At 36.9% G+C, this 13,768-nt stretch overlaps 1 protein-coding gene across 1 annotated transcript in view; it reads left to right on the top strand.

Moving 5' to 3' along the window:
• Positions 1–716: 716 nt before the first annotated feature.
• The window catches only part of LOC126253676 (regulation of nuclear pre-mRNA domain-containing protein 1A-like), a 38,228-nt gene continuing 25,176 nt past the window's right edge, over positions 717–13,768 (top strand). Inside the window, exon 1 of the mRNA XM_049955198.1 lies at positions 717–958. Coding sequence (XP_049811155.1) covers positions 811–958 — 148 coding nt within the window. The 5' untranslated portion in view covers positions 717–810. The remainder of the gene's footprint in view (positions 959–13,768) is intronic.

Genomic DNA, 13,768 nt, shown 5'->3' with positions numbered 1-13,768 from the left:
ATTGCACCATGAGTGAGTCAGTCAGGCGGGACATTACCTTATACACACACAGATATATATATATATATATATATATATATATATATATATATATATATGTGTGTGTGTGTGTGTGTGTGTGTGTGTGTGTGTGAGTAGGGCAATGTCCCGACTGGCTATTAACTTTAAAAATTTTCATCACTTTAATACTCTCTTCTGAAATGTATGTAAAAAAAGTATCTATGTTTAATTAAGGCCTACTATTTTTTTGCATATTGGTCACATGCATACACTTGCACGTTGTCTATTTGTTGCACCGAGTGATAAATAACAGCTTAGATAGTGTGAGTGCGAAATCTCCTTCTTTCCTCAAAGTATGCTTTCTTTATGTATACTATTACAGAATAATTTTAAGTCTTCAAGTTAACTTTTACGGTATACCTTGCAGACATGAACCTTTAATTCGTATGCTTTTCATGCAGTGGAAAAAACCTGCACTTATGATTAGTCATTAATTATTCATTGTGTTCTATTGAAGCCATAAAGAAAGGGAACCTTCAGAAACATGGAACAAGCATAGGTGTACGTGTTCAGGTTTTGAATTTTGAAGTTATTTTCGGCACTTGCTGTAACATTATAATTTGAAATACCAATGTGTCGTACGACAACGCCGTGCGGGTAGTCGAAGTTGTATTTTATCTGTGAGTTCTTGGCCAGTGGTTCAAAGATATGAAATAAGAAAACGAACATCACTATATAGTATATACATTGTGTTAGTGTGATTGGGTGTGTGGGTGATATAACCGTAGGAGTGAAGGAAGGTTCGATGTGATGGTATTTGATGAATCGGAGTTAGTAAAGAAGTTTGTCAATCTCAACGGCAAACAGCTAAGCATAGAAACCTTGTCCAGATGGTTAATTCATCATCGAAAACATCATGCAAGTATTGTGCGCGTTTGGTTGTCATTCTTTGAGAAAGGTACGAATGACATTCAATTCAAGAAATAATTGATAATTGCTTTAGCGTTTAATCTTAATGTATTCAGCAGTTGGTGGTGGTATAACTTCTCTCGTTATGTGTATTTATTTCGTTGTAATGCATATTGTTCTTTGTTTTGGTTTGATTTTGGACTCAAAACAAATGAAGTTTTCCGTGAAGGCTTGGTTTCTCTCTTACATTGTCCACTGTCTTTTTTGACGTTCGTTCTCGTTGCAGCCTAAAAAGTGAATTTAGGGTGCTTGCAATGAATGTCTTTTGCAATCATATTTATGACGTTACCTCAAGGTAAAAGAACTAACTGATCATGAGTTGAAAGGCCTTTGTTAGACTGAAGCACCACACACCAAAAACGAATGAAAATTACTAAATGATTAGGGTGACTTATATACCCCCTAAACATTATTATGAAAGTTGCGTAATAGTTTTGACGTAAGTAGCAATTTTCGCAGAAATTTTGAATTTTCCCATGTTCTTTAGTCAGGTTCATAAATTTCGTATGACCAGTAGGCTACTAGCTTACAGAATTAACATAATTGTACCTGATCAGTAACTAACAAAGGTTTTAAGATTAAAAGAATGACATTGCAATATAAAACTCTTACCACTCGTGAGTTAAAAGACAAATCTTGCAGCATCTGATCAAGAATTCACTTTTTTTTAAGTCTGTCTGTCTAGATGCCATTGTACATACAATGGTACACAACTTATTTTAGAATTACATAAAGTTACATTAAAGGAACAGAAAGAATCTGATCTGCACTACTGGAGGAAACACAATGCGGTTTAGGTTTGGTACTGGGGAATACATCTGTTATTAGAGTCTGCGATGAGAATTTACAAACTGGGCATACATTTTGTTGATCACATACACATTTACCATACTCTTTGGCTGCTGTAATGATCAGTTTGAGAATTTATTTGTAGTCACAGTTTTTATCGTGTAAACTCTAATGGAGTAAAAATTATGTTAGCAAATTTAAGACATTTTTTAACTTACAGTTCCTTTGTCTTTGATAGCCTTTTGCTGTTTATTATACAGCTTGACTTCTTGGTAAATTGTTTTTTCTTAATTTTTTTCTTTCTATCCATGTAGACGCAACCATTGTAGGCTACCTGGTTTAGTTAGCATGTATGGAGCCCAAAGCTACGCATTACACAATGTTTTTCTGTGCAAATACTGTAGTTTGTAAGATTTATTTGTTGGGACTGGCAAAATACCCCACGTTTTAAATAGCTTTATGCTGTTGGCTCCTCCTCCTCTTCTTCTTCTTCTTTTCAGTGGTTGCTTCCCAGAATGTTATTCCATAGCTAATGTTTTTAGGAATGATCTATTACACACTATAGTTAGTATTAATAGCACCAAACATGCTGTGAGGATTCTTTCTTACAAGTACGCAAACCTAAGAAGAGGAGTTATCCATGATCAACATTGCCTCATTCTGTATTTTGTCTTGTAGTATTAGCCTTTTTACTTATACAGAAGTTCCTGTTAATTTCTTTATATCATTACCTTGTTGTTTGCTGACAATTTCCAGACCAGCATATGGCCCTTGTGAGTTTTACCTTATAACATTTCTAGTGACACACGTATAATTTTTATATTGCTATTGTTAGTAAAAATAGTGTCTTCTTGTGTGACCCTCTGAAGACAACCAGCACCTTTTGATGACGCCATTTGATATTCAAAGATGGCCATGAGGAATATTAGGTACGAATTGTTGGCTTTGATCAGTTACTTAATGTTAATGGCTAGTGAGTGTGAAACCAAAAAACTTGGTTGTGGTGACAGATTGATCTGTTGTTAGCCTGTATGAAAAAATTGCCACTGAACACACATTTTAGTTATCGTGTTATTTATGATTGTTGTGGTCAAAATTAACTGCTAGTATCAAATATTCTTTTTTATCCCTTAAAAAGGTGACTAAAGCATTTGTGTTTGTCATTAGTGCAAATCAGAAACTATGTTGGACCCAACACATTCCATTGAGGGAGTACTCTGGCAAGTAAATGGTTCTGAAGTGCAGCTTATGGTGTAAAATATGTCCTTTGTCAGATACAAAGTTATGGACAGCCAACCACTCAGCATACAATACTCAGACCAACTTGAGTGTTCAGTACCACTCATCAGTTTTGAGGTGTGATGTCATTTGCTTACAGTGTGAAGTTTGTAAGCATCCAAAGATTAAATATCTGCTATGATTGTCTTAGTAATTGGAGAAAATTGGTTGCAATTCATGTGTACTGTGAATTGTATTGCAGTTTGTGTTTATTTTGAATTGTAGGTGATTGAATGAACATTGTTGTGTTACAGTTGTGATAAGTATCCTTTCTTCTATTTTTGCCCATATTCTATTGTTTCTCATACTGTATACAATCTGTATAAGGCTTGTCTATTTGGTTATTTTAGTTGGGACCTTGCTGTGTAATTGTCTGCGTGAATCTTCAGTAGTCTGAGAAAGTGAGATAGGGATGTTGATTCAACTATGGTATTAGATTTTTGCAAATGTTATGTGTCTTTGGGACTTCTGTAGATATAGTATGTGCGACAACTGTAGATATAGTATGTGCGACAAAGATATGGAAAGGGCAAATAGTTACTTTCTACATAGAGGAGATATTGAGTTGCAGACAGCCACAATGAAAAAGAATGCCAGAAATATTTCAGCTTTCAAGGTCCTCCTTCAGGAGTAGAAAACTTTCACACATGGCCCCTGTCTCCAGGCACTAAGGCCTAATTCAGTTAATTGCGTGTCCTTACTGTTTCTGTGTTTTTAAGTTGGTTGGTGAATTATCGCTTCATTACTACTCACAATATTTTTATTTTTTTTGGGGGGGGGATTTGGTGTCTGTTAAATTTGATTCCTGGTTTTGTTGCAGTTTTTGTTATGTAAATTTTGGCAGTTGTATATCAGTATTGGCTTTTAAAATAGAACTATATACTGTAAGACAGTTGATGCGGTCATTATGGCCTGTTGTTAAATGTTCACGGTTTTTTGTTATGGATATCGGTGTTGCATTTACCCTTTAGTTCTGCTGTCCATTTTTGGATTTTTGTATTTGTATCAGCATTTCAAGGTGAGTCCAACTGCTGCTACCAATACCAGATTATTTGCTCTTATTGTGGGTTCTTACTTTTTGAAACTACCGTTATATTGTGTTTCTACTAATGTTCCATTTGGTTTATTTTACTGTTGTGATTCTGCAGTTGTTATGTCAGAGCTTTGTTTGTTCCTGGCTGAAACCATTATTTTCCTGCAGTTGCTCTGTTGTTTCAACATTTATTAAGAATTTATGTGTATCTGAACTTGATGTTTCTATTTTCACAACACAGAAATGTTCAAGGTTATTGGTTATTATTTCAAAATCACATTTGTGTTGCATCTTGGAGCTAGATATGGCATCATCTGTCAAAGGCTACGTGTGGTACAGAATTCTGACTTATCCCAAGACTTTCACATATTCTGATCCAAAAGATGTTTCACTATATACTGTGAGTCACTTGAAATTTGAAGAATCTGTACATAATTTTACAACTTTTAATTTTATTTGTGTGTTTACAATGTAAAATCCTAAGCCTTTTATTTAGTACCCCCTACCTTCCCTGTGTTTAAAGCTTCTGTAGAAGTATTTCGTGATCAACTGTGTCAAATTCATTACTGAGGTATAGGATAATACCTATTCTATGATTAGATTAGATTCAGTTTCCATTCTATAGACCCAAAAATGTTAATGTTTTTATTTGTCCAGGGCTTCTGAAACCCCTTTAATAAATTTTGCTACAACAGCTTCTGTCACCTTTCCAGGCCTGAAACCAAACTGTTCTTTGTGCAGAAAAATAATCCATAAGTCTGCTTTCTGCAGTAGTTTCTGTTAGTTTTGAAGTGCTACTGAAACTGGTTTCTAACTCTGATTTCTGTATTACCTCCGGATCAACTGAAGTTTGCGGTACCATATGTCTGCTTCGAGCCATGAAGTAACAGGGTTGTGTTGTGTGATATGGTAGTGCAGCAAATTTGAATTGGGTTGCTGGCACATTTTAGAGTATACAATGATGTACTCCAGGGTAGGATGTTTGTTTCTAAATTGTTTGTTAGTGCTTTTAGTGACTCATTGAATTTCTTTTTTTTCTGTTTGTGCGAATAATATTGGCAGAGTTTGTGTTGGTTTGTTAGTGAGCTATTTTGATGTTGGCAGTTATGGGCAATAGACTGATTTTCAGGTTTGGCTTTATTACTGAGGTGTGTTGTTTGATTGGAGAAGTAATTTGTTTTGTTAGTTAGTTATTGATAAAACAATTTGAAAGTTCAGAAGTAGGTCCCTGCATTCCTTCAGTTATTCGTATTTGTGGGAAAGGTATGAGATTGGTCAGTTAATGCATTTTGGACCAGGGTACAGTATATGTGGCATTGTTGGTGAGATAGCATACAGCATTCCCAAATTATGCAGTATATTGCAGAGAATCATCAAAGTTGCAGTATTAATTTCCTTTATTACCTGATGATTAGTAGTGAAAAAAGTCTTCACTATAGATGTGTACTACAATGAACATTCATGCAGCTGTCATTATATACGTTATTGTATAGCTTATTGGATGGTTTGGTAATGAGCTAAAATGTTCGAAACTACAGTTCTTAACAAATGAAGGTGGTAGAGGGTAGGCTGATTCTGCACACATACATTGTGCATTCTGACACCCAATGAGTGTTCAAGAGTGTTCTGAGCACTCTGCTGTGAATGTTGTATGCAATGTGAGCATTATACTTGATCATAAAGTTATTGAGTGAACTTTTATTCTATTTGTTGCAAGTAGTCATCGGTGATTGTGATAGTAAGCATCAAATTCTACACAAGCAAGTGAGAGACACAATTTGTGGGATACACACTTTAATGAAGCACAAAGTACGTGTATGCCGCAGCTATTGCTAGGAACCAGCAACAGTGAAATCCCCATCCTTGTCCTGACTTGCGCAAATGCCATCGTTCATCACTCTGACTATAGTCATCACACCATAAAGGAAATTAATATTGCAAATTTGACAATTCTCTGCGCTTTATTGCATAATTTGGTTAACCAGAATAGTTGCTGACATCATGCCTTCCTGAATGCAGGGAATAAATTTACTGTTCAGTCTGGAGGGGTTCCTGGTTTGAGAATTGTGGGCCTCCCATTGTAGGGATTTTGTTGGTGTCATTTTTACTATGCTAGATACAAGTGTTGGCTGATGGTTGACAAGTATGTTTTATTTTAGTATGTGTTAGTTAACACAGATGAATAAATAATAGGATAAAACACATTTAGTACCATAACTATATTTGCACTTCCAGGTAAAACAAGGAACATTTTATTACATACGTAAAATTCAGAACATACAGTAGCAACAGAGAGGTCTGTTATATTCCACGTGATGCACTTTGCCGCTGTTTCACATGAAATATATTGTTCACACAATTCCCACACCCTTCTTTGAACATATATTTTGTGGCTTGCCTTCACAAGATAAACCAAATAGTCCCACAATCTTTTCAAACTTCTCTTTGTCAAAGTGTTTCGTCAGGTCAGCCAACATTTCTTCTGTGCACAGGTATTCCACGGCGATGTTCTGTCACTCTGTGGTCCCGAATAAAATGGTGCCTTATATCAATATGTCTTGTTGCACTGGTGACATCATTTTTAGCTAGGTTAATGGGTCCTTTATTGTCACAGAACATCGTTATGGGTTCCACTATTAAATAGGGTTCTATTTCACTTATTAATGTTATTAGCTACAATGCGTCCTGGGTTGTGTAAGACAGTGCCATATGCTCGGCCTCTATGGTACTCGATGCCAAAGTTTTTTGCTTTGGACAGGACCATGAAATGAGGCCTCCCATTAATTTTATGCAGCAGCCAGCAGTGGAGTTCGTATCACCAAATTCACTCCCCCAATCTGCATCACAATAGCCTTCTAGTTTTTCATTACCTTCTCTATGGTATCTTAATTCATTGAAGTTCCTCTTAGGTATTGGAATGTTCTTTTCACAGCTTTCCAGTGCTTTTCCTTTGGGTCTCTGCAATATCTGCTCACTGCATTAGCAGCAAAAGCAGTGTCAGGTCGTGACATTTAAGACAAATATAACAGACTCCCTACTGCTTTTAAATATGCAACATTTGTATCACATTCCACATCTGTCTCATTTATATTTAACTTCGCTCATACTTCCATTGGAGTAATTATCGGTTTACAATCACTCATGCCAAATGTCTATAAGATTTTTTTCTGTATATGATGATTGATTTATTCTCAATTATTGTCTCTCTTCATCCTTAGTAATCTGCATACCTAAATAATGTTTAACTTACCCCAAATCAAGCACCTTAAACTTGGTTTGCAGCTGTTTCTTAAAAATTCTCATTTGACTTTCGTTTTCAGTCAGAATAAAGAAGTCGTCCACCCATATTGCCATTATTGTTATCATCCCTTCTCTTTCACTTTTATAGTATATACGGGGATCAGCCTTAGATTGCTTCATATTCATATTTATTGGAGTTTTATGTAGATATTGATTCCAGCAATGTCCACTCTGTTTAAGTCCATAAATACTTTTTTGCAAATGCCAAATCTTTTCCCTTTCCAACCTGGCTTTCATAGCTTCTCATGGTGGAATGACATATATCTCCTCCTCCAATTTCCCATTTAAATATGCCATTTTTACATTCATGTGGTGAATTGTTAAATTTAGTTTTGCTGTCAAGGCTAAAAGATCTCACAGTGAAAAAGTTTCTTTCTAATCTACCCCTTGTTTTTGCAAATATCCTTTTATTACAAATCGTGATTTATATCTTGGTGATGAATTTTCAAAGCTCTTTAAAGTGAATACCTATCTTGCATGTAATGGCTTCTTATCTGCTGGTAAATTTACCCATTCAAAGGTTTCGTTCTGAGATTGATTCCAGTTATCTCTCCATCGCTTCTATTCCAGTTCTCTCTCCATCGCTTCTTTCCATTCTTGAGAGTTCAGGCCGCTCATTGCTTCTTCTTCTTCTTCTTCTTCTTCTTCTTCTTCTTCTTCTTCTTCTTCTGCTGGCTCATCATTAAAAGACTGGGCTGCATACATTTCAAAATCCAGATTTTCTTTCGGTTTTGGTATGCGAACGCCTTAAATTGTTCTCTTCATTTTGTTCGTTCTCAGACTCATTGTCATCATAGTCTTCATTTGCCTTTGATTGTCCTCTTCCTGTTCTTCACTTTCTGTTCATATAAGGTTTCACTCTAGGAACCAGGTGCAGTTAACTTAGTAGTCTTGCCGTCTTCAGAGTCCTTTCTCTTTTCAAAGAATACTACATCTCTGCTTGTAACAATCCTTTTATTCACTGGATGAATTAATCGGCAGCCCTTTGAATTCTCATTATAGCCTACAAAAATACACTTTGCAGCTTTTGAGTCCCATTTTCCTCTTAGCTGTTTTGGAATGTGCGCCATTGCATCAAACCCAAAAACCCTTATATTGCTTAGGTCAGGTTTCCTTCCTACCCATATCTCATAGGGGGTTTTATCCTTAATGCTTCTGTTGGTGATATATTGTTCAAATATAAGGCCATTGATACCGCCTCTGCCCAAAAATCTTTTGATAATCCAGCATCAGTTATCATGCTTCTTGCTTTTTCGACAATGGTCCTATTAGCCCTCTCAGAAACCCTGTTTTGAGATGGGTTGTACCTTATGGTAGTTTGATGCCTGATTCCCATTTTGACAGAAGTGTCTTCAATTTCTGGTTAATATATTCTCTCCCATTATCAGACCTGATGATCTTAATCTCCTTTCCCGTCCACCTGTCGACCATATTTAAATATTCCTCAAAAATGTCACTCTCTTGGTTTTTGGAACCAAGAAAATAAACATGAGTATATCGTGAATAATCATCGATAAACATAAGAAAATAATGGCTCCCACCTATGGATTCGCACTCCATCGGGCCTCATGCATCTGTGTGGATAACTGTAAGACATCTGTAGATTTACTTTTACTAGTCTTGAAAGGTATTCTCGCTTGTTTACTGTTATGCATATCTCACAAGGGTCCTTGGTTACACTATAATTCTGTATTCCCTTAACCATATCCAACATTAAAGACATACTCTTTCTATTTAAGTGTCAAAGTCTGTGGTCCCATACAAAACCTTTCACCGAGTATACTGAATGACTAACATTTCTATACTTACTGTCAATAGTATCCAATTTTAAAATACCCCTTTCATTACTTGCTGTAGTTAGAACTTCACCATTTTTGTTGATTACTCTTTCTCTGTGCATGTCAAAAATGACGGTTTCCCTTCTTGACAATTTCACCTAGAGACAGTAGGTTAGTCATAACAGTTTTTACATAATGAACATCGTGTGCTGTAACCATATCGGGGTCGCCATTTACACTTACTTGTAGGTCTAAATTCCCAGCCAAATGACATTCAAGCTTGCTGCCATCAACAGTAGATATTCCCATATGAGTCTTACCTTTAACATCATAAAGAAGCGATTTGTCTTTAACTATATGCACAGATGCACCTGAGTCTAAAATTCATTCCAGTTGACGATTACCCACATCTCATGAGAGTGCCTTACCTTTATTATTGGTCCCTCTCTCTGGGCTGTCAGCAACATACCTCTTTAGCTGAGTGTCTGACCTTGGGTTTACTTTTTCTCTGCACCAAGATGCAATATGCCCGTTCTTCTGACATCTATAACACCTCACTGATTTCTTTTCTAATAAAGAGCAGATGCAGTTTCTTTCTCCAATACATGACAGCTTGAAGTACTTTTTACATCCTGTAGGATTTTCACTTGAACATTGTCACCCATGATTGGTATACCTGAGCTTTCCTGCCTCCTAATCATAGGTGCATACCTTTCGGGCAGTCCTGCCAACATTAGTGTCCCTGCCCATTCATTAGCGATCTCAAACCCAATGCTTCTCAGTCGGTTCAATGTGGCTATTATTTTGTTGACATATTCGTGTGCACTCTTGCATTTGTCCAGCTGAGTGGTAATTAACTCGCGTAATAATCCTACTTTCCTTGTAAGACCTCCATCCTCAAATACATTTCATAATTTGTCCCAGACTTCCTTCGCTGTTGCAGTTTTTTCAATGTGAACATAATTCACTGGGTCAAATAGTAATATCAACTTTGATTCTACTTTCCTATCCTTACTTAAATAATTCTGATCTGTAGAGTTCATTGTCCCATCCACCACATCCCATAGGTCGCTTAAACGTAAATACAATTCTATTGCAAATTTCCATGTTGCATAGTTTTCATGACCCATAAGTCTTTCAATCTGAGGAATTTGTGCCACACTCATTTTAATCGTAACTTTGATCTTCCTTGACGAAAAGAATAATAAAGAAGAGTTGCGTTCGTCTTGTAAGAAAAAGTCGTACTTCACCCAAGTGCACTACTTGGAACTTTTCTAATACTTTCTCATTACTGTATTATGTATATACTTATTCCAAATGCATCGCTGGGCCCATAACCTGTTACTCGACACAGGTGAATAAGTAATAGTGAGTAAAACACATTTAGTGCCAGTAACTATATTTGCACTTCCAGGTAAAATACATTGAACACAACAACCAAGAAACATTTTATTACACACGTAAAACTCTGTGTGTACAATAGCACCAGAGAGGTATATTATATCCCACACGATGCACTTTGCTGCCGTTTCACACGAAGTATATTGTTCACACATTTCCAACAGTATGTGTGGTAAGGGTATTTGTGCATAATGGGCGTTCCTTGTGTATGAGAATTTATTATTTTTGGGGTTGTATTGTTATGTTGGATTGTTATTGGTAGGTATCGTGGAATTTCTTTTATCTAAATTGGTCATGCTACTTGGGCAAGTTTTGATTTTGTGGTGTCGGAAACTTTGTTTCAGCTATATAGGTAAAGTGAAATTACCTGTAGACTTTCAGGTTTTGGGGCAGTGTACGGGTTTGTGTTATTGCGGACTTAGTAATCACCACATAGGTCAAGTGAAGTTTCTGATGCGTTTATGTTCAGCATTTTCTATTGTGGTTTTGTTGATTGGTGAAGATTTAGTTTGCTCAATTATTGTGTTAATAATAAAGACATATCAAATCAAATACTAAGTCTGTAGTATGCTTACTTTGTCCCGATTCAGAACTAGCTGATTCCTTCAGTTGCCCCATTAGTTGTTATTATTTTGTGTCTGTTCATATGAGTGATAAGTGACTTCATGAAATAGGGCCATCACACGGTATTGCAATCTTCGGTTATGCCCTTTGTTGTCACATCTACAGCTTTTTCTTTTCTTTTTTTTTTTTTAAAAAAAAAAAAAAAAAGACAACATAAAATTAAATCTCCAGCCATAAACAGAACACCGTACTAATAATTCCAAACCCAAAGACGAATCTATGGCTCATAATTGCCAGTATAAAAATAACTCAACAACAAACTGTTACAAACTCTATCAATATTATTATCACAGACAGCACTCAAGGAGTCCTACACAGAGGTGATCAAAGTTGTGGGATAGTTATGTGCACATGTACAGGTGGTGACGGTATCACGTGCACATGGTATAAAACGGCAGTGCATTGGCAGAGCTGTCATTTGTACTCAGGTGATTCATGTGAAAAGGTATCAGACATGATGATGACCACGTGACACGAATTAACAGGCTTTGAACGCGGAATGGTGGTTGCCCCTAGACACGTGATATTCCGTGAGGTATTCAGTGTTCCAAGGTATACAATGTCAAGAGTGTGCTGAGACTGCCAAATTTCAGGCATTACCTCCCACCACGGACAATGCAGTGGCTGGTGGCCTTCACTTAGTCACTGGGAGCAGCGGCGTTTGTGTAAAGATGTCAGTGTTGACAGACAAGCAGTACTGTGTGAAGTAACTGCAGAATTCAATATGGGACACTACAGCAAATTTATTCTTTAGGACAGCATGGTGAAATTTGGCTTAGTGGGCTACGGCAGCAGACAATAAATGTGAGTGCCTTTGCTAACAGCACGACATCACCTGCATTGCCTCTCCTTGGCTTGTGAACATATTGGTTGCAACACACAAGACTGGGAGGCCATGGCCTAGTCAGATGAGTTCAGATTTCAGTTGGTAAGAGCTGATGGTAGGTTTAGTGTGTGATGCAGACACCACTAAGCCATGGACCCAGGTTGTCAATAAAGCACTGTGAAAGCTGGTGGTTGCTCCTTATTGGTGTGGGCTTGCACATACATGGAATGGGCTGGGTCCTCTGGTCCAGCTGAACCAACTATTGACTGGAAATCGCTATGTTCGCCTACTTGGAGACGATTTGCATCCGTTCATGGACTTTGTGTTCCCAAATAATGGTGCAATATTTATGGATGACATTATGCCATGTCACAAGGCCGTTACTGTTCACAATTGGTTTGATGAACATTCTGAAAAATTCAAGCAGTTGATTTGGCTACCCAAATTGCCAGACATAATCGAGGGGTCTGTTTGTGCACAAAATCCTGCACTACCAACACTTCAGCAATTATAGATGGCTAGAGGCAGCTTGGGGACTTCCAATGGCGTGAGTTCGTGCCGTGTCAAGTTGCTGCATTATGTCACGCAAAAGGAAGTCTGACATGATGTTAGGAGGATCCCATATGACTCGTGTCAACTCATGTGTACATCACTAACAATTTAGAAACCTAGACATCCTTAAGTAGAGTGCCACTGCATACTCCAACACACGCTTTTTGCAGACACAGTCATAATTCAAATATGATGTGCCACCATGTCAAACAACACGATTACGTCACAGGTCAGTGGTGACAAGTGGTATTAAACATTTGAGTTGACTCCAACGGAGTTCGTGAGTAGAACTGTGCCTGCCACAAGGAGGGACGATGTGTCAAACATTATTAAATTTGTTTGGATTAATAGCTGAGTATGTGCAACGTACTATGTTTGTGGAGAAGGTATGAGGTTGAAAGTTGCTGCATCTCCATTTGGAGAACATTGTATGTGACACTGTTGATGGGATAACATAATGCTTTCTAATTGGAGTGATTCCTAAATTGAGAAGTCTAGGCTTGCTATTGAAGAGAGTGTGTTGACAACATATTATTTATGTCGCTGTTAGATTTGTGTTGCGATTGGCTTTGCTTGGCAAATTCTGTTTATGGTTTTATTTATTTTCTATTATAGTATGTGTGTTATGTGCATCATTGTGGCTTTCTTGTCTATCAAAATCAGTGTTAATACATTTTTGTAAATTTTTGGGTTGTGTTGTTAATTGTTGGTAATTATGTTGAATTGTGATTGGTAGATATCCTGGGGTTTGCTTTACCTACATTGGTGAGGTTAGCTTTTTGATATTAAGAACATGAGCCAGTTTAGATTTTGTGGTAATGCGGAGAGGTCGTCTGATGTTGCTTGTACTGCCTTTCATCAAATTTCCATGATTTTTTTGTGGTGTGTATTGGTCTTGCCGTTCGGCATTTCTAACTCTTACATTTTAAATCTTACAGATTTTTCTGTAGGTATTGGTCTGTAAAGATGAGCTACATAGCTCAACTTGTATTGTCAGTGCCAGTTTTTTTTCCGCTTGTGGTGTGTTTTTTGTATTTATGAAATTCGTGGTTTATTTTGTTTATCAGTGTTGTATTTTGTACATTTTACTATTAATGTGATTTTGTGTTTATGTGAGATGTTAGTTTTTCACCAACCACCCCCATTTTCCCACAGTTGTCCCATTAGTTTCAATATTAGCATTAAGAATTTGCTCAGTTCTGTATGTTTGCACACCAT

This window comes from Schistocerca nitens, chromosome 4 (assembly GCF_023898315.1).
Source record: "Schistocerca nitens isolate TAMUIC-IGC-003100 chromosome 4, iqSchNite1.1, whole genome shotgun sequence".
Lineage (NCBI taxonomy): Eukaryota > Metazoa > Arthropoda > Insecta > Orthoptera > Acrididae > Schistocerca > Schistocerca nitens.
This window is presented reverse-complemented; position numbering and strand designations above follow the sequence as displayed.